Source organism: Thalassophryne amazonica, chromosome 17, assembly GCF_902500255.1.
Source record: "Thalassophryne amazonica chromosome 17, fThaAma1.1, whole genome shotgun sequence".
NCBI classification, from domain to species: domain Eukaryota; kingdom Metazoa; phylum Chordata; class Actinopteri; order Batrachoidiformes; family Batrachoididae; genus Thalassophryne; species Thalassophryne amazonica.
In genome coordinates, this window is record NC_047119.1 from 19,809,992 (window position 1) to 19,834,299 (window position 24,308).

General features: G+C 39.4%; 1 protein-coding gene across 3 annotated transcripts in view; it reads left to right on the forward strand.

Annotated features, from left to right (window-relative positions):
- Positions 1-3,015: 3,015 nt before the first annotated feature.
- The window catches only part of nedd4l (NEDD4 like E3 ubiquitin protein ligase), a 103,730-nt gene continuing 82,437 nt past the window's right edge, over positions 3,016-24,308 (forward strand). For 2 of the 3 annotated variants that reach the window (XM_034191470.1, XM_034191471.1), the window contains exons 1-2: positions 3,016-3,318; positions 9,554-9,627. In XM_034191470.1, the coding sequence (XP_034047361.1) occupies positions 3,274-3,318; positions 9,554-9,627 (119 nt within the window). In that variant the 5' untranslated portion in view covers positions 3,016-3,273. The remainder of the gene's footprint in view (positions 3,319-9,553; positions 9,628-24,308) is intronic. The other variant, XM_034191472.1, reaches the window with a different exon arrangement.

Genomic DNA, 24,308 nt, shown 5'->3' on the forward strand with positions numbered 1-24,308 from the left:
GCAAGATGCATTATCATCTTGAAAAATGATTTCATCATCCCCAAACATCCTTTCAATTGATGGGATAAGAAAAGTGTCCAAAATATCAACGTAAACTTGTGCATTTATTGATGATGTAATGACAGCCATCTCCCCAGTGCCTTTACCTGACATGCAGACCCATATCATCAATGACTGTGGAAATTTACATGTTCTCTTCAGGCAGTCATCTTTATAAATCTCATTGGAACGGCACCAAACAAAAGTTCCAGCATCATCACCTTGCCCAATGCAGATTCGAGATTCATCACTGAATATGACTTTCATCCAGTCATCCACAGTCCACGATTGCTTTTCCTTAGCCCATTGTAACCTTGTTTTTTTCTGTTTAGGTGTTAATGATGGCTTTCGTTTAGCTTTTCTGTATGTAAATCCCATTTCCTTTAGTCTGTTTCTTACAGTTCGGTCACAGACGTTGACTCCAGTTTCCTCCCATTCGTTCCTCATTTGTTTTGTTGTGCATTTTCGATTTTTGAGACATATTGCTTTAAATTTTCTGTCTTGACGCTTTGATGTCTTCCTTGGTCTACCAGTATGTTTGCCTTTAACAACATTCCCATGTTGTTTGTATTTGGTCCAGAGTTTAGACACAGCTAACGGTGAACAACCAGCATCTTTTGCAACATTGCATGATGATTTACCCTCTTGTAAGAGTTTGATAATCCTCTCCTTTGTTTCAACTGACATGTCTCGTGTTGGAGCCATGATTCATGTCAGTCCACTTGGTGCAACAGCTCTCCAAGGTGTGATCACTCTTTTTTAGATGCAGACTAACGAGCAGATCTGATTTGATGCAGGTGTTAGTTTTGGGGATGAAAATTTACAGGGTGATTCCATAATTTTTTCCTCAGAATTGAGTGAGTCCATATTTTTTTCCCTCTGCTTGGTCTAAAAAAGTAACCGTTACTGACTGCCACAATTTTGTTTTCCTGATTTCTTATAGTGTTTCTTAAAGCCAGAAAGTTGCCATTTGAAATGATTTTAGTTTTGTGTCATGTCTGTGATCTTTTTTTTTTTTCCTACAAAATTAAACAACTGAATGAACATCCTCCGAGGCCGGTGATTCCATAATTTTTGCCAGGGGTTGTACAAACTCAGCACTGACTGTAAAATTTAAATATTACATTCATAATTTGATATTGATGCATATGCCTGAGCAGTCCAGTAGGTGCCAGCAGGTTCTTTTCAATGTTGACTTCAGACCAATGCAGGTTTGGAAAGGTTTCGGTGCAGTGTTTGGAGTCTGTACTAATATGCATTACCAACCATACATTTTACCACTATCCCCTGTCACACGTTCTATCCCATCTTTAATTAAGGTTTTACTTTTCTGTTCGGTTGTGTATTTTGTCTCATATTGTGATGGGTTTTGTGTCATTTGGACTCTGGAACCATGTTCAAAACATGGCTTTTTAAAAGGTTTCAAAATGTTTTGGAGCAGTGTTTTGAGTGAGCTAGCACTAAACTGCTGTAGTACCAACATAAAGATTTGATACCATCCCCAGCCTTGCATTCTATCTGTTCTTTAATTTTCTATGTTCAAAACAAGGTTGTTTCAAAGATTGCAAAAAATTTCCATAGAAGTGTTTCATGTTAGCTATTACTATTTTACGGTATTAAAGAAATGTTTTTGCACCATCCCCAGGCACACATTCTATCTCTTTAATTCTGGTTTTGCTTAACAGTTGTGATGCATACTTCACCCTATAATGTTTCCCGCAGTGGGCATCATACGTCTTGCCACAGTTGCTTGCTTAACGTCTAGGTGATGCTGTTGTGAAGGGGGGTGTGTACTGAAGAGTACATGACATGCTCAGTGTTTGAGATGAACTGCATGTAAGTACCACAACTGTACGAAATTTTCATAATTCATCCAGCATTCACTAACATTCCAGCAGGGGGCAGTCAATTCTATGGTATATTACACAGGTAAAACAAAGCAGGGTTTTTTTTTTCTTTGATTTGGTGCGTCACAGTTCACCACAAATTAATCAATTCATTCTTATCATGTGCAGTTTTTAACTGAGTTAAAATATTATAGCACTTATTATTTTTGAGTTATTGTCTACACAAGCTGGCTGGGATGGACCAACTCCCCTATCCCCTCATTTATATTTTTTCTGTCCAAAAAACCTATGTTGTTACTGTTTTTGTTGATGGATGTACCCATGCTATTTGTTTGAATTTATATTATGTGCTCAACAAAATTAAAATCACTAAAATGTAAATGTATATAGTAATTTGGCAAGTATTTGTGAAAATTATACAGTAAAGACAAACATCCTGTCTTCAAAGATAAAAATAAAAAAATTAAATCAAAATCGAACATTTGTTCGGTCAGTGCAAATTGAAAAAAAAAAAATTGGAGTAGAATGTTCAAGAATGTATTTAATTTATTCTTGGTAGCCCATAAAATAGGAAAAAACCTTGTTACCATTTTTTCTAAAGGGATTTAGGGTTTCTTACAAAACACCTTTGGCAAAAAAAAAAAGAAAAAGGAGGACAAAAACATGCTCAAACCTTTTGTGATGTTTATTTGTTGGTAGTCTTTCCTCGAGTAGAATGTCCTCTGCTATAAATCCAGCTCATTTCTGACTTCTGTGACATATGTCAAAGTGTTTTTCCATGTTAAAAAAAACATTATCTCAGATTCAGCGCAGGGTTTCTGGCTGCACACTTTATAGTGTTTCTTTTAAAAACACCAGCTGACTTTTATTAGCTTATAGGTACGTAATTTGGCTAAAAATTGGTACAGTATAACCGTTTCGGCGCCAAGTTAAACAATAGTTCAAACGACTCTCCGGTCAAAATACGTTAAATATAAAACAGTAAATCAGAAATCCAAAACAAATATGTGAACCCAGTTCAGTGATTTGATTGGTGAAATATGCTGCCAATCACGATTACTTGGCTTGTGATTGGTCGACATCGTAGGCGGAAGTCGAGTAGCAAAAACGTTACTCGGTTTCAGAGTTGACAAAAACCTTCCGTCTCAGCCCAAACATTTCGGCAGCAGTTTTCCAACGTTGTCATACGGTGTTGTGGACGGACAGCACTGGCGAGGATTACGCTTATTAAAGGCACTTTTAAGGACTTGATCTCACCGTGAAATTTGGCTATCATCACACGAGCAGAGACGAAAAGTGGGACTTTATTGTTCAAGGCTAGCCAGCTAGCATTGCCAAACGGCTTGTTTTTTTTGTGTGTGTGTGCACAGAGTGGACCGGGGGCTTTATGGCTACGAATTTCGAGCCAATATACGGACTTTCAGAAGATGAGGTAAGCTTTAGTGGCGTCAAAAACTTCATTGCGAGACGGCAGACATGACGAGGTGCTTTCTCTGGCAGCTAATGTTACCGTTAGCCGAGCTAACAAACCCTCACCAACAGTAACAGTGGTGTAACTCAGTGTGCCGTCTGTTATTTTTCTTGCTTTGTTTGAGTTTGCTGGGTGAAATCATATTTTGCTCGAAAAGCAGCTGCCCCACCATTATCGTGACAGGCAGTTTGCACCAATCACATTAGCCAGCATTACTGCTGCAGTCAGAAATAGTCAGACTGCACATTATTGAGATGCCTGGAATGGATGGCAAATGTCTGATATCCATCTGGGATCTTATTGGAAAACTGGGGCGTGGTCTCATTAAAGCATATGCGGTTGTCGATTTCGCAACTTCCCATAATGCCTTGCGCACACAGTAGTTACTGGCCGGCGCTTTGAGTGAAAAAGCTAAGAGCTGACTTCATCACATCAGATTTAAGCCATTGAAGGTGCTTCTTATGTAGAATTGTGCAATTGCTACCTGTGGAGGGGATGTTTCTCGATTCACACAGAGAGAGATTGACTCTGAGCCTGAAAATTCCACTGTATACAGTGCCGAAGAACTAAGAAATGGCCAGTTTAGGTACTGAAAAGGGGTGGACACAAGACGTCACTGGGATATCTGCTACTGACATTGGAAATATAAAAGTCTACTTTATGGCATCAAAAAGCGACTCAATCCTCTGCTGTAGAGATGCGATGATATAGTTACATTTTAGTCATTTAATCTCTATACATTACTGGCATTATGGTTAGCAGTATCACTTACGGAGATGACCCCTGTACCAGATTTGTATATTTGCTATCTGCGCATGCGCGAATAATGGAAAGTTTTGTTCTGTACTGAGTTTACTCTTTCTGTGTGTGGAAAGGACTGAGAGCTAGTTTTGAAAATAACTCGCTTGTTCATTTGATTTAAACTCAGTCTGGATGGATAAAGTACTGCTAACTGTCCAGTGAAGCAGTATCATTAATAGATAAGACCAGAACCAAATTTGGTACACACACAGAAAAGCTCAGTACAGAACAGACGTCCCGTGTTTTGTGCATGCTCAGCGAACATACAAACATGGTATGGGAGTGATCTTAGCACATGACCCCCCACCCACCCAGGATACTTGTGACACTCTTTTAGTTTCAAACACAGAAAATGTTTTTTTTTTTTTTTTTTTTGAACTTGTTAAACCTGGTTCGATTTTGTGTTGAATTGGCTGCACATCAGTGTCTTTTTTGCCGCTGACTCCAAAGCAAGCCATGGCCTCCTTACTTAGCATAATAATGTCTTTAATTTTTGGAAAGTAGAACACAGGGGTATTTCTAAATTGGGAAATAAGGGCGCCATGCCCCCTTGTTTTGGCTGCGCGCCCCCTTGCCAAAATGCTGTTTTAATGTGTTATTCCTAGCATGCAGCCTTCCCCTTGGCGATCTGTTCTTCTGTAAATACATAACATTGATGCCAAGAAATAGCAAGCCCATTCCTAATAAACCCAGGAATTAAAGTTCTCTGTCACTATGACGGATTTCTGTCAGTTGGGTTCGCAGGAAAGGTAGTATTCGCACTGATGAAAATCAGGGCTGGGCGCAAGATATAAAATTTACCACTTTCAAAATCTATTTTTTAGAATAACATCCGTTTTGTTTTTGTTGTCTCCTGGCAGCGAGTCCCTGTGTCTGTTCCTCTCATCTCTCTATGTCCTGTCTGCAGGAGGTGGAGTGAGGTGGTGTGTTTGTGTGTCATAGCAAACAGTTTTTAAAAATAAAGTTTTAAACTTTTCTTTCAAAGTCTGTACTGAGTGACTCTGTGAGTGTCCTTGCTATGGTTAAACTAAAATCACAGCTGCAGACCCACGACACAACAACAAATGCTAACGTTTCTTTTTTTTTTTTTTTTTACCCAAAATATGCCTAACATTGTTTTCTGAGGATGGCATGATGTAAATGTGCTGAAAAAAACCTTCTTACCTCTTAATCAGATTGCCTTTTCCACATAAATACACAAATTTCTGATTGTTCCTGCTCAGGGACAGCAAACCAGGGGAGAATCCAGATGCAAAGAGGATGTTGTGGAAGGCACGTCTCGCCCCACAACACCCTCTTTGAGTAAATGGGTGTATTGTAATACACTCCCTCCAGAGGTAGTCCTACATAGGTACACATTCTCACCCTCATACACCATAGACAAACACGCAATTGCACACCCGACACATTGTTTGTATATCTGTACTGTGCACCTCCCCTCCTCATCCCTGTACCTATTAATTTAATAATAACCAGTTTGCGTATTTTCTTAAACTCATGCTTGGACATTGTTTCTGCTCTTTGCTGAGTTTGTTCCAGAACTTCACACCACTGACTGAAATGCGCATTCTTGTCATGGTTGTTCGAACACTTAAGATTTTGAAATTTAGGTTTTCCCTGTATTTATACCCACCCTCTCTTAACCAGGAGTTTCTGTAAGTTATCAGTAGCTGTTTGTTTCTAGCTTTATACATGAACCGAGCAGTTTGAAATTCTGCCAGATCTGGCAATTTTAGCAGGCAGGATTTGACGAACAATGAATTAGTGTTATCATAATAACCCGCCTTATGCTGCATCCTGATGGCTTTTTTTCTGGAGCATGCATAATGGTCGGAGTGAAATGTTGTTGGTGTTACACCAAGCTTCTGCACAGTAATTTAGATATGGTAGAATCAGGGAACAATACAGAATGTCTAATGCTTTACAATTCAGAAAGTGTTTTGCTTTAGCCTATTAATAATTGAGATGCTTCTGGATAGTTTTGTCTGAACATATTTAATGAGGTTTCCATCAGATTTTGTGATCAGTCATCACACCCAGAAATTTAATTTCCTTTATTCTTTCCGCATTCACATCATCTATTTAACTTGCACTGCTATGGAGTTAAATCTGTCTCATTAATACCTGCAAATGCACAGATGGTGATTTGCTGATATTCCTTGATTTGCACATGTTTTGCAACCCACAAACACAAATTTCTGATTTGTAACTGCTGTGTTGGTTTTTACAAATAAATGTGTATTTGTAAATATACAGTATCTCTATCGCTTTTTCATTTGTAAAAAAAAAACAACATAAAGGCATTTGCAATCCCTACCATGAGTGAGACTGGTTGGATGGATCTGTAAGAGCAATCGTGACACATTTTTGCTTATTGTCTCATTAGAGATCAGTCCAGCCAGTTTCCATCCACCCAGTAGTTTGTTTATCAATGTTTTTATCCAGTCTGTCAACAAAGACTTTTTCTAAAATTTTGGAAAATTTTGTAAAGAAACAGGCCTGTAATATGTGAATTGGTGTCTGTCCCCAGTTTTATATAGTGGTATGAGTTTTGCAATTTGCATTTTCCTTAGAAATCTACCAGTTTGGAATGACAGGTTAGATGTGAGTCAGTGGTTTAACAATTGCACCAATAACTCTCTTAACTGTTGTCATATCTACGGCGTCACAGTCAGTGGGCCTTTTTTGTTTTTACATTTATTAACAATAGCTATGATTTCTCTCTTCTCCACTGCCATTTCTCACGGCAGTGGAGGAGAATTTATATTATATATTTTTATTATATTCTATATTTATGTTAATTTAGATTTCTAGCTGTGAGTTCATCATTCTAGACTAGGGCTCTTCAACTCCAGTCCTTGAGGGCCTTTGTCCTACACATTTTAGATGTGTCTCTGCTTCAACACACCTGAGTCAATTTATGAGATCATTAGCAGCACTCGAGAACGTGACTGCATACTGAGGAGGTAATTCAGCCATTTGATTCAGGTGTGTTGGACCAAGGACACATCTGAAAGGTGCAGGACACTGGCCCTTGAGGACTGGAGTTGAATACCCCTGTTCTAGACCTTCGTTCTTCCAAAATCAGGGATTTTCTCAGAAATGGATGGCGTTCACTAAATTGACCAATTGTTAAATAAGGTAATTGGTAGGGATGTCCCTATCAGGTTTTTTTTTTTTTTGGCCCTGATCCGATTCCGAGTCATCTGATTTTGAGTATCTGCCGATACGAGTCCCGATCCGATACTTTAAAAAAAATGAATGAACAAATGCTAAATATATAATAATTTCATTTTAATCACCTTATTTTATTATTTATCACTTAAACAGTGCACTTCTCCTTGAGGTAGCTTGAACAATCAAGTAATAATCTACCAGACTTAAAAAAATGTACAAATTTCCATGTTATTTTATTTGTCTAAAAATAAATATCCAAGGTTCCGTATGTTGAACAAGAAATGATCTAATCTGAAATAACAGGTGGTTTTAATTTATAGATGAAAGGTTTCTAAAGAACCATTTATTGATTTAGCTATTTTAATTACGTGTTCTAAACTTTTTTTAAACAGTAATCAGAAATTTTGAGGTAACAAACAACAACAACAAAAAACATTTCCAAGGATTTTTCTTAAGACGGGGTTTCTGCACTGATCTGTGGTTCAAATCCCCACCTGACTGGAAAATCACTAAGGGCCCTTGGGCAAGGTCTTTAATCCCCTATTGCTCCCGGTGTGTAGTGAGCGCCTTGTATGGCAGCACCCTGACATCGGGGTGAATGTGAGGCATAATTGTAAAGCGTTTTGAGCGTCTGATGCAGATGGAAAAGCGCTTTATGAATGCAGTGCATTTACCATTTGTACAGATCAGTGGTTTCTGCCACTAGTCTTCCGTGTTTTGGCCCGACGCGTCGTTCCTATTGGACAGCGCGAAGCTACGTCACAGCTCAGAGTGTCGAAAGTTCAAAAGTCAACTTGAAAAGTAAAAGGGGAAAAAAAACTTACATTTGCGTCCTGACAGTCCTCAGTGTACCCCTCTGATGCTTTATCAGTGTTCAACAAGTTCAGAGCAGCGCATTGAACATGAATGAAGACGGAAGCGCTTTAAGACTTAAATGTGATGAGTGTGCACGTTGCTTGTGCACACACCATCTCTCGCTCTGTTTTGCAGACAAACGATCACAGGACAATTTGTTTTTTTCTTTTTGTTAATCAGATGACAGATCGTCATCCTGAGGACTTGGTCAGCACCGGGTCCTGCTGCGCACGGAAGGATGACTGAGCAAGAGTTTCGGTGGTAATGTGTCCATCATCCTCTTGTCATTCCACCGAGGCATCAGGCTGAGCACGTAAACACACCAACAGCAGTTCTGCGAAAGAAACTTTGCGCGCGTAACTCCCCCCACCGCTGTCCGGTTGAACTTATGTTTTTTCTTTTGTTCAATTAAAAAAAAAAAAAAAAAAAAAAAGATTGGGTTGAACTTTGACCGCGTCAGCCTGCCAACAAGCGGCAATGCGTGCTCCCGTCAGAAGCATCACGTCAAAAGCTGAGTTAAAGCGATGCTTCTGACGCCTCTAAAAAGCAACACGTCTCACGCCTCTGACGCTTCCGACGCGTGACAGGCCCATTAATCTGCAATAATGAGCCTGAAATCGCGCTGATCAAAATAATGAGGATAAAATCTATATTGGATTCCTGATCGGGATGCAGTGTCCGATTTCGATCAAGTCTGAAACCACGTGATTGGGCCCGATTTCCGATCACGTGATCGGATCGGGACATCCCTAGTAACTGGTTCATTATTGTGTGTGTATATGCACATCATTTTATTAGGCAGGAGGAATGCAAGGTCTGTTTTTATGGCAACCCGTTTTTGTGTGTGTTTATCATATTGCATCGTCATATTGATTAAAAAAACAAAGGGACTAACTGTAAGTAAAGTTTCCAAGATAATTTATTGACTACATTCTGCAAAGCTGTTTACATACTGTCCATATATGATAATCATTCAGTAATGTTTCAACCCCTAACCAGCTGTGGCCAAAGCTAACGTAGAGCAGGCTCTTGATCATGTACCTTTCCCTTTATCTGTTCTCTAGTACTTTTCATAATTCAGATTGTGACCAAGTGTGATTCTTTCTTATCTTATCAAGTGTTCATGTTAGCTCTGTATCTGTATTAAGGATGCAGGATTAAATTGGGAAGCATTGGTATCAGCCAAGTAAAGCTTTAAAAATTATAGCCATTTGTAGATGAAATGGTCTGATAAAGTAACACATTCAGAATGGGTCCTAAAGTGGTTAAACATGTTTGTTTTTAAGTTGGGGTTAAAGGTACCATGCGATTGTTTTTCAAATGGGTTTGATCAAATGTCTGAATCCATCATTTTCCTTTCCAGCATGAAACGAGAGTGCTGCGGGTTAAGGTCATTGCAGGAATCGACCTTGCTAAGAAGGACATCATTGGAGCCAGGTGAGTGTCACTTTTTAGGAAAGAGCATTTTCTGTCATGCAGTCTGCATCCAGTATTTTTGTGTTAGTGATTGATCTCATTTCCATCTCACATAACTACCGCTCTCCCATTTGCCTCACAAGTGGTCACGATTCTTTGGTCAGTGATGTGGTATTTACTGATATCACAAAGTCTTCCACAGTCCAGTTAAAATCAGGGGTCTGTGATTGATGTGAGGTGATACCACAGGGGTCGAATTAGTACGTGCATGTGCTAGTTTGTGCACATATTATTCGAGCGGTGCATGTAATTTTATACTGCACTAGCACTGGTGGAAGTAACTTTATCCAAGTTTTATCAACTATAAGCACCAGTAGAATGAATAAATAAGAAAAAAAAAAACAATTTCCAGTTTGTTGTCTTCGTCTTCCCTGCATTTTATGACTCTCGCACACGGAGCGAGTTGCTGTGCTCCATTTGTTGTGGAAAGCTGACAAATGTCGCCAGCGGCGCCGTCCCTGGGTTCACAACATCCTCATGAGATGTTCCCAATTCGGGGATTTTCATTATGAGCTGCAGGAGCTCCAGTTTGACCTCCTGTACCGTTTGTGAGCGCACATGTAAACAAAAAAAAAAAAAAAAACTCAAACTCTGTCATCATTGTGTTATAAACCAGTCACCATTTCTTTTATTATACATCTGTGTAGTTAATAAAATTATCTTCATGGACGATTAGTTAGCGCGCGCACGTGAAAAAAAAACCTGGCTGCTGCTGCGGTTCCTTACGGAACCCAGGAGAGGTCACTTAAAGTCATATTTTTTTCTGGCCATGATAATTTGTGCACACATTTTCCTTTAATTGAGCCCATGAGTTAATAAAACGTGCTCTCAAATGAATAAAACGTGCGCACGTTTTCCTGGCCATGATAATTTGTATGCACGTTTTCCTTTAATTGAGCCCTCAAATTAATAAAACGAGTGCACGTTTTCCTTTCGTTCAAAATGAACTCCATAATATAAGCTAAACTGTCATACTCATGAGGGGGAGACGCTTCACCCTCAGCGTCCTTTTTAATGTGCTTGAAGTCCAGATGATGCCCTGCTGGGCAGCTGGAGTTCTCTATATGTCCTTGTGCGCCCAAACCATGGTATACCCTGACCAGATCTATTTCTAATAGGGAAATGTATTACACTGTCTGCTGGTTTGTTGACTAATAGTCAACATTTATGTGTCAAGACAATGTTGAATAATTGAGTGCACGTTTTAGAAATTGAGGCCATGTTTAAGTAGATCGTGCCCTTGTTTTACTCAAACGATACTTAAAACGTGTGCACAATATAATAAAACTTGCGCACAATATAACAAAATGAGCGCACAATATAATAAAACGTGCACACATTCTCTCCACATGCAAAACATTTTGCGATGACACTTCCAGGGCTCCATAGTTCCTCGCTCTCTCTCCCCTCAAACTCTGTTTTATTATACATCTGTGTAGTTAATAAATAAAATAATCTTCACGGACGATTTATTCGCGTGCGTACGTGAAAAAAAAAACTATCTGCCGCTGCTACTGATCTCCCCTCAAATTCTCCACAGAGAGGAAGAGTCTGACACATCAGAGGAGGAGTTTTAAGGTTGATGTAAGGCTGACGTTTGGTTGTGCAAGTAACTTTTTTTTTTTTTTTGGTGTAAGTAATTTTTTTGTTACTAGCACCAGTGCAAGTAAGTTTTAAAAATGTATTTCGACCCCTGTACCATGTGCCCATTATCTGCATGGTGTAAGGCTGCTACCACAGCTAGAATGTTGAGGAAATAGGTGTGCATGGACAGAAATGGTGACATTGAATTGCTATGGGAATTTCACAATAAATGCATGATGATTTTGGATTAATATTTTCACTTTGCATTGACTGTACTAATTGCTGCACTAATCCAGATTGCTGTATTATTTTTGAACTCCCCAAGTAGTGGTGTAGTAATTGCATGGTACTCTCTCACATTGCTCCTTGTTTAGTCAAGATGGACATTGGGCTAGAGTTACATTCGAAAGGTGCTAATTACAGTATATGATGTTGTCTTCATTAACTTTTTATGTAAATCATGTAGAGTTGAGGTAAAAATCTGAATTTTTCTGGGCCTTTGATATAATGAAATGCAGAAAGCAAAGCATAGAAACTGACAAGTGTATTGTGTCGTATCTGTTTCTGCCTTTCATTTTGATTTCTTCATGTCTTCCCACGTTTGTCCTTTCAGCCTTGTACAATACAGTCTGTACTACATTCCTTCTGTATATAAACAAAGACCTTGAACTTAAAATGTTAATCAGTGATTACCTAACTACCTTCGGTGTCCTACCCACTAGCATTTGTATTACTTTCCCAGCATAAAAGCATTTTAGTAATAATTACTCTTGCCGGATGTTTTGAAACACTTGTGAAGGCACAGTGGTTGAAAATATGAGGATCTTTGAAACATTCATCAAAGCCTCTTTGTTTTGTGTTGTGTGATGTTACAGTACGTCTGTAAAGTATTCACAGCGCTTCACTTTTTCTGCCTTTTATTATGTTACAGTCTTATTCCACAATAGATGGAATTCATTTTTTCCTCAAAATTCTATATGCAAAACCCTATAATGATAATGTGAAAGTTTTTTAGATTTTTTGCAAATGTATTAAAAAATAAACTAAGAAATTACATGTACATAAGTATTCATAGCCTTTGCCATGAAGCTCAGACTTGAGCTCAGGAACATTCTGTTTTCACTGATCACCCTTGAGATGTTTCTGCAGCTTAATTGGAGTCCACCTGGGGTAAATTCAGTTGATTAGACATGATAGTGCAAATCAGAGCACAAACTAAGCATGAAGTCAAAGGACCTTCGAGACAGGATTGTCTTGAGGCACAAGGGTAAGGGTAGAGAAACATTTCTGCTGCTTTGATGGTCCCAATGAGCACAGCGGCCTGCATCATTCGTAAATGTAAGAAGTTTGGAACCAACTCTGAGACTAGTCAGGATTGAGGGAAAGATGAATGCAGCAATGTACAGAGACATCCTGGATGATGGAGCTTGGGAGGTGCTGCAAAGAGGAATGGGCAAAACTGCCCAAAGATAGGTGCGCCAAGCTTGTGGCATCATATTCAAGAAGACCTGTGGCTTCCAAAGGTGCATCAACATAGGATTGAGCAAAGGTTCTGAATAGTTATGTACATGTGATTTGTTATTTTTTATTTATTTTTTTAAAATAAATTTGCAATAATAATAAAAACAACTTTTCATGTTGTTGTTATGGGATGTTGTGAGTAGAATTTTGAGGGGTAAAATGAGTTTACTCCATTTTGTAATAAGGCTGTAAAATAAATGAATGTGGAAAAATTGAAGCACTGTGAATACTTTCTGGATGCACTGTAACTCTCAGTACTGATGTGTAACCTGGTGCTATATCTTTTATATAGTGTTGCATAGTGCTCCTTTTTGTATTCAACCCACGTTTCTTTTGATAGATCATTCAGCTTAATGAACCATCTTTGTTGTGTTACAGTTAATGAGTAATATCATGAGACACCACAACAGAAACTACTGAATCATGTATTGTGCAAATAGGTTAAATAGCAAAACTTGAACATGACCTTTATGGGCCCAGGCAAAAGCTTAGAAAAGACCACAATGTGTCCAGAGTTTTTAATAGGTGCACTTGGTTTCCTTTTAGCATCAGCAGCGATGAAGTCTAAACTTTTAAGGGCACTTCATAAATGGAATGTATTTCTACAGCGGTTTTCCATCCTATGCAGATGCTTAAAGTGTTTTATAGTCGTCCATACACACTCGCATATGGGTGTCAGCATAGTGCCATGCAAGGCACTAAACAGTGCACCAGGAGCAAATTTTGGATTAAGGACCTGCTCTCCTTCTTTCAGCACCTGTCTAAATATGGACTCATGTGCACTGACTCTGGTTTGGATTACTACCACTTCAGTAATTTTACAGGAATAATTAAAACAGCGGTGTGCTTTGTGATAATGGTAAAACTTTTACACTGCTTATTTGCAGAAACTCAAAACAGAAGACATGGCACAGAACATCTCATCTTGTACACACTAATTTCCTTTTAATTGCACTTTTGGTTGAGCATGACTGAACTGTGCACACAGTATGCTCTAATATTATGCGCCCCAATGCATGTTAAAATGAAAGTAGTGGTGGAAATGAATTTTAGGTGATCAAATTTAAATGACAGCCCCCAGTCACTTGACAAATAATCTAATTTGGATTTATTTCTTAGCTTGTTATGAAACAGAATATCAGTCAGCCATCAGCTGAGCCTTCAGCATGCTTGCAGAGAGTAAAGATTTAAGATGAGATTTTCTTTACAGGTACAACAAGCTCTCTGTCATGTAACTGTGTTGTTGTTGTTTATTTTTAGATTTTTGATGTACTGTCTTCAGTTGTAACCAGAACTTGTCGCGAGGTGCTTCTTGTTGTGTCATATTCCAGAAATGGGATTTTTGTCTTTCGTCTTGCAGCTCAGCAGGTGCTCCACAGACTGTTTTCCCTGGATTTGGAACAGAGCAAGTGGCAACCTGAGCCTTCTATAAATGAGGATGATGCACAAGTGTAGTAGCTTGACTGGCCACTTGGGGCTGGCTCCAAAATAGCATTTTTCCATAGGACTCAGTGTTAAAATGTCCAACTTTAGAGCAGAAATAAACATGTTTACAGCCTGGTACAAACACCAGTTTTGGTCTCTTTCAGCAGTTTACACCTCCATGACAATTGTACAGGGGCTTATTATTTTTTTTCTACCATCTTAGTTTCTGTATAATTGGGGGTGTGGTCACTTTGTGACAGCTGGGAACTGCTGAGCAGAGGGTCTCCACATCTTGTCTTTAGCTCCAAGTCCGCTCAGTGCGACTGGTTGGGGAGACTGTGTCTACTTGTTTGTAGTATTTTATTACAAACACCTGGAAGAATATGGCTTGGTCTGTGGTAAAACGTCCTAACAGATCAGACATCTCTGTAGTAGACGCACTTAGTGAAACTCAGTGGCTTAATGTTGTATGCTAATGGTGTTATCACTTTTAGCAGCTGTTGGTAGCTTCATCTGTTAGCTCCAAGTAATTATGATTACTGAGAAAATATGTGGTTCATAATTTTTAATGTCCACAATAAAGTAAACTATTAGGAGAACACTGCGCAGTCCCAAAAAATGTGATTTAATAAACACCAGAATCCAGGTTACGTGGGCCGAACTCTACGAGAGGGGCGTGTTCCGACATCTTTTGTCAGACGTAAAGCCACCCACGCTCCACCCCTTTTTGCAATAATGAGATGTGTTGCTGTGAACATGGTGTCGTACAGAAAACAGCCCAGACACTGGCTTCATTTTGACTCTTCCGGGTCTCTATAGGAAACTAGTGGGTGATGTCCCACAGTCCATTCTATCTTGCGGAGGGTGCTGAGATGTAAAGATCAAGCACCCTTGTGTCCAGTGGCTATAACACAGCTGTATGGCAGATTTACTTGTATAAAAAACACATTACTGGCTCAAAAAAAAAAACTAAGGTGGAAGTATAAATACAGTATAACATAAGGAATGTGAAAAGTGCTCATTAACTGTAACAAGCATCTGTTTTCCTACCCACTCTTAACATTTCAGGGTTCTAGCTAGTGTAAACTTGCGTTACGGCCCGTTCCGCTATAATTTTGGATTGTTCCGCTTATTTTGGACCGTTGCGCTTATTTTCAATACAGCGTCTATAATCAACCGTTTCTGCAGCACGACTCCAGTTTGAAGCGTGAATCGAAGCAATGTTTCAATTCATTGGCTTGTGGCTCTTTGATTCGCTGCTCTTCAGAAGCGGTAAGTCTGCTTCTTAACCCATCTGAAAGCCATTAAAATATCATGAGTCACTTTTGTGTGTATTAAAGTCGCTAACTGGGACTCTTATCTTGTTGCAGTCGAGAAACGAGAGTTGTCCTCTGTTCCGTTGGCGTGGCTCTCTGCTGAGACAGAGTCCGCTCGGAAAACTTCAAACTTCAAAAGCAATTGCTGCTTTAAATAAAATGACACCTCTTACAAATGTTGCAATACAGACAATAAACTACAATCGACTAAAACGTTTTTTCCTCCCAAAATGAGACGTCCTGCATTCTTTGTAAACCTGACCTGCAGCTCGGCTGCAAGAGCGCAGCTCATAGGTATGGAAAGACATTCATGCCAATAATAATGTCTGAAAGGAAATGCTTTTGACAAAAACTACAGATTTTATTTCTGTTTATGTCCAGAGATCAAGGATCCACCTTGTAGAGTTTATTATGTCCAGAGTTTAAGGATCCAGTAACCAATTTCATATTTATTTACTTTAAGACTCAATAAAATGTTGTTCAATTTCAATTTAATCAGCTTATAAAGTGCCAAATTACAACAAAAGCCGTCTCAAGGTGGCTCACACAGAACAGTTCAACATAAAAAAATTAAAATAAATAAATAAAAATAAAAAATTCAAATACCTAATTAAAAACAGAAGTAAAACAATAAAACATAAAATAAAAACTACTCATAAGAAAGAGAATAAAAATAGGTTTTAAGTCTTGACTTAAAAATGTCCATGGACTCCGACTGCCTCACTGAGGACCATGTACTGGCTAACCTAGAATGAGATTGCCCCCACTCAACAAACTTCCCCAGCCTTCTGGACATGATGAAGGGACTTAAGGCTGTCGTACCTGGCTTTTCCCCTTTGGGTACCCCTAGAATGGCCAATTTTTAGCTTGAATTTTCAAAAGCTTCACCCATTCCACACGAGTGAGTGATTTTTTTTTTTTTTTTTTTTTGTCACTTGTGAATTGATTCAGAATCATCCCATTTCTGCATCTTGATGCATCTATAAAAAAAAAAAAACGATCCCCTTCACCCCTATGTTGTTTGCGATGCAAATCAACACTAAAAAGGCAGGTTAAGATGATTGATTATAATCAGCAGATTTAAAATGAAGTGCAAATACACGTAGCAGTGCTACAAAAACAAAAGTCGTTACTGGAATTGCTCAGATCAGGCTGCATATTGCAAGTTGGGAGAATCATTGTGTAGCTTCATTCATAGATTGCTTATAAATGTCAGATTTTCTTTTCTTTCTTTCCATTTGTCAGGATGAGGTAACACTGTGCAAGAATTTAATTTTTTTTCTGTATCCCCTCCTTCCCCACTCCCATAGATGCCTTTTTAATTTTAGGCACTTTATATCTTTTTTTTTATTTTTTTTATTTCAACTATGAGAAAGTGTTTCAGTATAAGGTTTAAAGATAGTGGTAGCAGCTATGTTTATGAATTGTTGACCAAAGGATTAATTGACTGGAAATTAATCAATAGATTAATCAAAAAATAATTGGCACATTAATTTATTAATTAAAACAAATCAGCAGATTAATCACTGTCAAAATGATGATTGTTTGTACCCCTAGCAATATGATAGCTATCCAGATTTTCATATTGTGCACTGGTGTGTCGTGTTTAAGCTCTGTGAAGACTGAAATTATCAGAGGAGTTATTTCATGTTTAGTCTTGTACAGTATACAAGATGCCATGCACCTTAAAATGGCCCAAGTTCCTGCTGTCTAAACGAGCCTCACGTTAGCATCCTGATTGCATTCTTTCCTCTGTCTGATCTGAGAGAAAAGTGACCCACCTCAGCTTTTACTGAGATTTGCACTGCTTATTTTTGCATTAGTACTGCGTTATGAATTGGCAAGACTGACACGCGCTGCTGAGGATGTGTATGTGATAGATGTGCTGGGTATTTCATGCGAAGCAGTGTGATAATATACTTTTAAAGCATGCATTGTGCTCTGTGCTGAATGCAGACACGGCACTGCGTGCCTGCTCACTCCGAAGACAGAGCACATCTGAGATATGAGAGGCAAGAGGGGAAACACACAGATTAAGAGAATCTGGTTTCATTTATCCTAAACCGATCAATCATCGAGTTTCCATCAGAGATAATTGGACTTGTGTGTATTGATGCATCTTTGATATTGGTATTGTCAACACAATGCCTCCGAAACCACTTTCTGGATTTCAAGGAAATTTCACAGTGGTGGTAGCACACTGTGCAGATGTGCATGAAGGAAAATAATTCTGGTCAAACATATTCAAGGTGTGCTAATTTTACCTTTTTTGTTATCTTCAACTTAGCTGCTGTATTATCAAGCAACACTTAACCCTGATATACTGTGCAGAACTGCTATTTTTGGCTTTAATGAAACACCTTATTGGGAGGTAGTGATGGCATCTTGATGAACTTGCATGAATCCAGCCACCATTATGCTCTTTCCTCTCATAGCGTTGACCTGAGGTAGCCTGTCTCTCTCGGGAGGGTTTTTTTTTTGTATGGAGAAAGGAGAAAGAGTCCCAGTGTGGCTGAGATACAGTGGACCCGTTGTTTGTGTTTAGACACTGCACATCACTGAGCTGTATGACCACACTATTAGAGGCATTTCCCAGGATAATAATTAGCAATCAGGCAATTTATTTACTTTTTTACATCTAATCCTTGTGGCCTCTTTCTTGCTCTCTGTAAAGCTGCTGACTTAAAATGATATGCTCTCTGCCAGGCAGCCAAAAACAAATTTTGTATCCATCTATACCGAATCAGATTGCTTGTGTCAAGACTGGATGCAATAATAGAAATAGAAATGTTTGTGATAAATCAGATTTAATCGACATGCTTTGATGGTTTAGATAAATCGTACTCGTGTCATAGTCAAGATGCTGGAATTCAGTTGTACTTGCACTGAGAGATAACGCATCACATAGCCAGAGCATAATGACCAGAAGAATTGTTAATTGTAACTACTCGGAAGTCAGGGTGGAGAGAGGCCGTTTTGAGTAATTCTACTGCAATGGAATTACAGTTAGAGAAATTGTTAAAATATGGCCAGATTTTACAGTCTTTGTAATTTAATTCCCATAGAATTGGCCTTTGGCAACACAACAAAATGATTTGGAAATGGTAATCCTATTTTTTTTTCGGAGCCTGCATCTTAAAGGGCATATCTCATTCCAATTGACACCATCTTTAAAAAAAATGATAGACCAGATTATAAACCATTTCTTCCAACTCGTTAACTTGTATGGGCCCTAATAGAGCTTAGAAAAGTAAAATAAACCAGAGTGCATCTGAAAAATGCATCACAGCTTCGCAGCCATTTTTATCCATAATTATTACGTAACATCTGACTTGTAGCTGCCTGAAAGTCACTCCAGCCATGTCCAGGTACCGTCCACTTCATGATTAAACCAGTACACACAGTCAAGCTGGGTTGCTTTTTGTTTACAAGTGTAACATGGCTTTAATATAGCTTTCAAATCAAATTGTTATATTCTGCAATCGGTGCGCTTGGTTTCAGTGCAGAAGGTTCCTGGTTCAAACCCCACCCCTGCCCCATTTCTCCATGTATTATGGAGTTGCATCAGGGAAGGTATCCAGTGTAAAACGTCTGCCAAAGCAACATGACAATCTGCCTTGGATCTGCTGTGGTGACCCCAAGTGAAAACAAGGGAGCAGCTGAAGGGACTTATTTTTTTGTCTGTCTCTGCCTCTTTGTAACCTGCGGTATATTCAGTTTAAAAAAAACAACAACAAAAAAAAAAACTGTCAGTAAGATTGAATAATAATAATAATTACATACTCTGAAAGCTGTGTTGCTGATTTTATGCTGTGTTCGCTCACAGAGCAATGTACACTCAACAAAAATATAAACGCAACACTTTTGGTTTTGCTCCCATTTTGTATGAGATGAACTCAAAGATCTAAAACTTTTTCCACATACACAATATCACCATTTCCCTCAAATATTGTTCACAAACCAGTCTAAATCTGTGATAGTGAGCACTTCTCCTTTGCTGAGATAATCCATCCCACCTCACAGGTGTGCCATATCAAGATGCTGATTAGACACCATGATTAGTGCACAGGTGTGCCTTAGACTGCCCACAATAAAAGGCCACTCTGAAAGGTGCAGTTTTGTTTTATTTGGGGGGGATAACAGTCAGTATCTGGTGTGACCACCATTTGCCTCATGGAGTGCAACACATCTCCTTCGCATAGAGTTGATCAGGTTGTCAGTTGTGGCCTGTGGAATGTTGGTCCACTCCTCTTCAATGGCTGTGCGAACTTGCTGGATATTGGCAGGAACTGGTACATGCTGTCGTATACGCCGGTCCAGAGCATCCCAAACATGCTCAATGGGTGACATGTCCGGTGAGTATGCCGGCCATGCAAGAACTGGGACATTTTCAGCTTCCAAGAATTGTGTACAGATCCTTGCAACATGGGGCCGTGCATTATCCTGCTGCAACATGAGGTGATGTTCTTGGATGTATGGCACAACAATGGGCCTCAGGATCTCGTCACGGTATCTCTGTGCATTCAAAATGCCATCAATAAAATGCACCTGTGTTCTTCGTCCATAACAGACGCCTGCTCATACCATAACCCCACCGCCACCATGGGCCACTCGATCCACAACATTGACATCAGAAAACCGCTCACCCACACGACGGCTCACACGCTGTCTGCCATCTGCCCTGAACAGTGTGAACCGGGATTCATCCGTGAAGAGAACATCTCTCCAACGTGCCAAATGCCAGCGAATGTGAGCATTTGCCCACTCAGGTCTGTTACGACGACGAACTGGAGTCAGGTCGAGACCCCGATGAGGATGACGAGCATGCAGATGAGCTTCCCTGAGACGGTTTCTGACAGTTTGTGCAGAAATTCTTTGGTTATGCAAACCGATTGTTTCAGCAGCTGTCCGAGTGGCTGGTCTCAGACGATCTTGGAGGTGAACATGCTGGATGTGGAGGTCCTGGGCTGGTGTGGTTACACGTGGTCTGCGGTTGTGAGGCTGGTTGGATGTACTGCCAAATTCTCTGAAACGCCTTTGGAGACGGCTTATGGTAGAGAAATGAAGATTCAATACACGAGCAACAGCTCTGGTTGACATTCCTGCTGTCAGCATGCCAATTGCACGCTCCCTTAAATCTTGCGACATCTGTGGCATTGTGCTGTGTGATAAAACTGCACCTTTCTGAGTGGCCTTTTATTGTGGGCAGTCTAAGGCACACCTGTGCACTAATCATGGTGTCTAATCAGCATCTTGATATGGCACACCTGTGAGGTGGGATGGATTATCTCAGCAAAGAAGTGCTCACTATCACAGATTTAGACTGGTTTGTAAACAATATTTGAGGGAAATGGTTATATTGTGTATGTGGAAAAAGTTTTAGATCTTTGAGTTCATCTCATACAAAATGGGAGCAAAACCAAAAGTGTTGCGTTTATATTTTTGTTGAGTGTAGAATTATTGTTTGCTTTGTGGCGCTGTTGTTTGTCCAATGGAAACGGCATTCCTTCACCACACTCACTGGCTCCCGGTAGCTATTAGCATTGGCGGTTCACGGTACACACACCGATATCACAAATGGCTGGAAGCTGGTCCATGTCAGGGCTCTCCTGTTAGCAGTGATAACCGTCGTCGCTCTCCATGGTCAAGAATGTGTCTTTCCTGAGCAAGACTTGCTGGTTACGCACATAGCAGCTTAGCTTAGCATGGTGCGATGTGGCAGCACAAACTACAAACACGGCTGGTTCCACGCTTTCGGGAGAGGCAACATGCTTTGTTAGTTTTCTGACTACATTAATGAAAAGGATATAATCTGTGGTTACATCAGCTGTACTCGGGTTAATTTCTATCCAAAAGGCACTTTCAAAAATAATAATAAAAAAAAAAGCTCCCACTTTCCTTCTCAAAATCTTATCTTTTGGAAAACTGTCCACCTAATAAACATCATGAGTGCTGCTGCTGCATCCTGAAAAAACACACCTGTTCACCATTTTCATTTATTCATCGTCAAAAGTCCACAAACTTCCAGTTTTCCCGTTAGTCTCAATGTATGATTCTGAGGGGGTGGTCCCTAACATGATGTCACGGAGGTCCACATTTGTCACTCACATTTCTGAGCATTTATCAGCAGCAGATGAAATCAAACTAAATTCCCCATGTTAGTGACTTTGTTTCTAAGGGCATACGGCATCTCACGACCACCTCCTGATCGCCGATCGTATGGTCGGATGAAAATCAAACCTGTTTGATATTCTGGTCAGCCGTCGTGAGAGTATCTCACTGCTGAAGCGCTACAAGCGTTCAACCTCTCGCACTGTGCCTGTGCAAACACCACAGACCTGTCTTACAATGTTTTTGTTTTTTTACTTTGATGTGTCCCATCGAGAGTTTTTGTAAAAAAAAAAAAAAAAGAAAAAAAAAAAAAAAAAAAAAAGAAATGTAAATTAAATTTGAAAAAAAAGCTTCTGTTTACGTTTTGCTTCTGGAAACATGAGTCCGACGTGGTTTTTGAACGTACGTGTGTGAGAACATAAATCGGGCTCTCTGAACTTTTACACCGTGCGGTTCTGTCGTACACTTTGGGCTGGAACTGAGTACAGTGACTGGAAAATATACAGTGTCTGCCCAGCTTCAAGGCCACTACTGGCCAGTAGATGGCAGTAGAGACCGTGAAAAACTTGCCAAAACAAAATTCCAGATACATTTAAGATGCGTGGAGTTTAATAAATGCAAACACAATAACAACGTCTGTTAACCCAGAGAATATATTCACGAGAGTTTTAGGCACTAGAGTTTAATGCTGTTGACCGTGGAGCCTGATCAGTGTCTTTATGTATTTCTCCTGTCGTGAATGTACTGAGATTATCCTATCCAACCCATCATGCACTTGGCACAGCATGTCCACACTAAAACCTTAAAAATTAGCGCATTACTTTAAAACTAAAACATATATCTGATATTTTCACTTTATAAAACTTCAGACGTGACATTAATTTAAATAACTTGTCTGAAATTAGTTTGGTTAAAATTTGAACCATAAGTTAAAAATGTATGCCTCTGAATGACTTGGGTGATATTGCCTGCGTATTAGTATGGGGTTAAAAGAATTGAGTTTTTTATTTTTGGTGATCAGTTCCCCTTTGACTGCAGAGGATAGAGCAGTTTCTTTTAGAAGCAGCTCTCCTCTGTTTGCAGAGAGTAGAACTACACATCTGCTAAGAAACATTTAACAGGTTGGTGCTCAACTGATTTTAAATTTTATAAAAGTTTGTAGCTGTTCAGCTTTGTTTACCACGTTAACGGTCTAAAAATTATCGGGCAAAACTTTAACGGAAGATAATTAGTCCGATAATGGTTTATAAAGTTATCTGTAAAGATAATCTGATAATGAAAACATTATCTTCGATAATAATACAATAACATGCTTTTGGAGGGCAGTATGCATTTTCAGAGGCCTGATGTCCATGCCCAGCCGCCCACAGTGACAGATATTCGCCTTCGTCTAACTCGGGCGAATATCTGGCATGGACAGAGAGACTCAGAAAATGCATACCGCAGGACAACAGCATGTTATTTGCATTATTATCATTTACTGAGATACACAACACGTGGAATCACATTAACAATATTTAATGTCATTTCAAAAGGCACGACACCCAACATGTACATAAAAAGCTGGCTCACTTTAACTTTTGTCGTGTTGGCTGGTACCGCGCTGCTCTCCAAATTCGCCAGGGTGTCCTCATCAAGCTGGCTGCTTTGGCTGCTGTTCATTGTCGTACTATCCATTAGAAAATCATCCGGAATATCCATATTGGAAGCAACACGCACTTCTCGCCTTTTCATCTTTTCCTCTGCGGACAGTTGATGGGCTGCGCACGCTATGACGTCATTTGTTTACGCACAGCGGGCGGGTATGCCGATACTCGTTCGCTACTGTGGGCATGTATACCCAGATAGCATCGACGTAAATCTACGACACCGGCCTAGCAACGCCTTGGTAAAGTGATAATAATCGGTTATTGGATTATCGGAAGTGTGCCCACCACTGTATGGCACCAAAAATAAAACCTAACACATTGATATTTTCATAATCTTAGTTATTTAGAATAGTCAGCTAATTTGAATGAATCAGTGAATGAATGAATTCTGTTGTCATTGCACAAACTACAACAAAATTGGATAGCAATACTCTTGGTGCTCTAAAATAAAAAAAAAAAGAGTACTAAATAATATAAGAGAATGCAAATAAAACCTGCACATACATCTCCCCTCTCTGCCCTCCCCTATCCCCAGAAACCCCACATACATACACATACATTCTCCATACTCAGGTGGAATAGCAGGTGAGGTAGACTGGAAAAAGTGCATAAGTGCATAAAGTACACGCAGTCCGACCCTCAGAAGGGCTTAGTCTCTCATATCTAGATGGACCATGTGTGAAAATGATCGGAAATTTGACATTTCATTTACTACTGATATGTAGTTTAGGCATATGATAAGTGGATTGTCAGTCCATCTTCATGAATAAAAATTGACAGTAGCTGCAGCATATAGCATACAGTAAAAGAGCAGAAAAGAAAAGGATTTTAAGATGTCTGTAAATACAGCAGCATCATGACAACACTGACCTTTCTCAAGGTTGGTATTAAAACAAAAAAGTCTTTATTTACATATTTTATTGAGGAACATGAGAACCTACGTGTTATCTAGAGACCTGTCGACTGTTCTTTTCAACAGGCTTAACTAGAAGAGTGCTTGGTTTCTCCAACGAGGGGGTTTGAGAAGCAGCCAGTC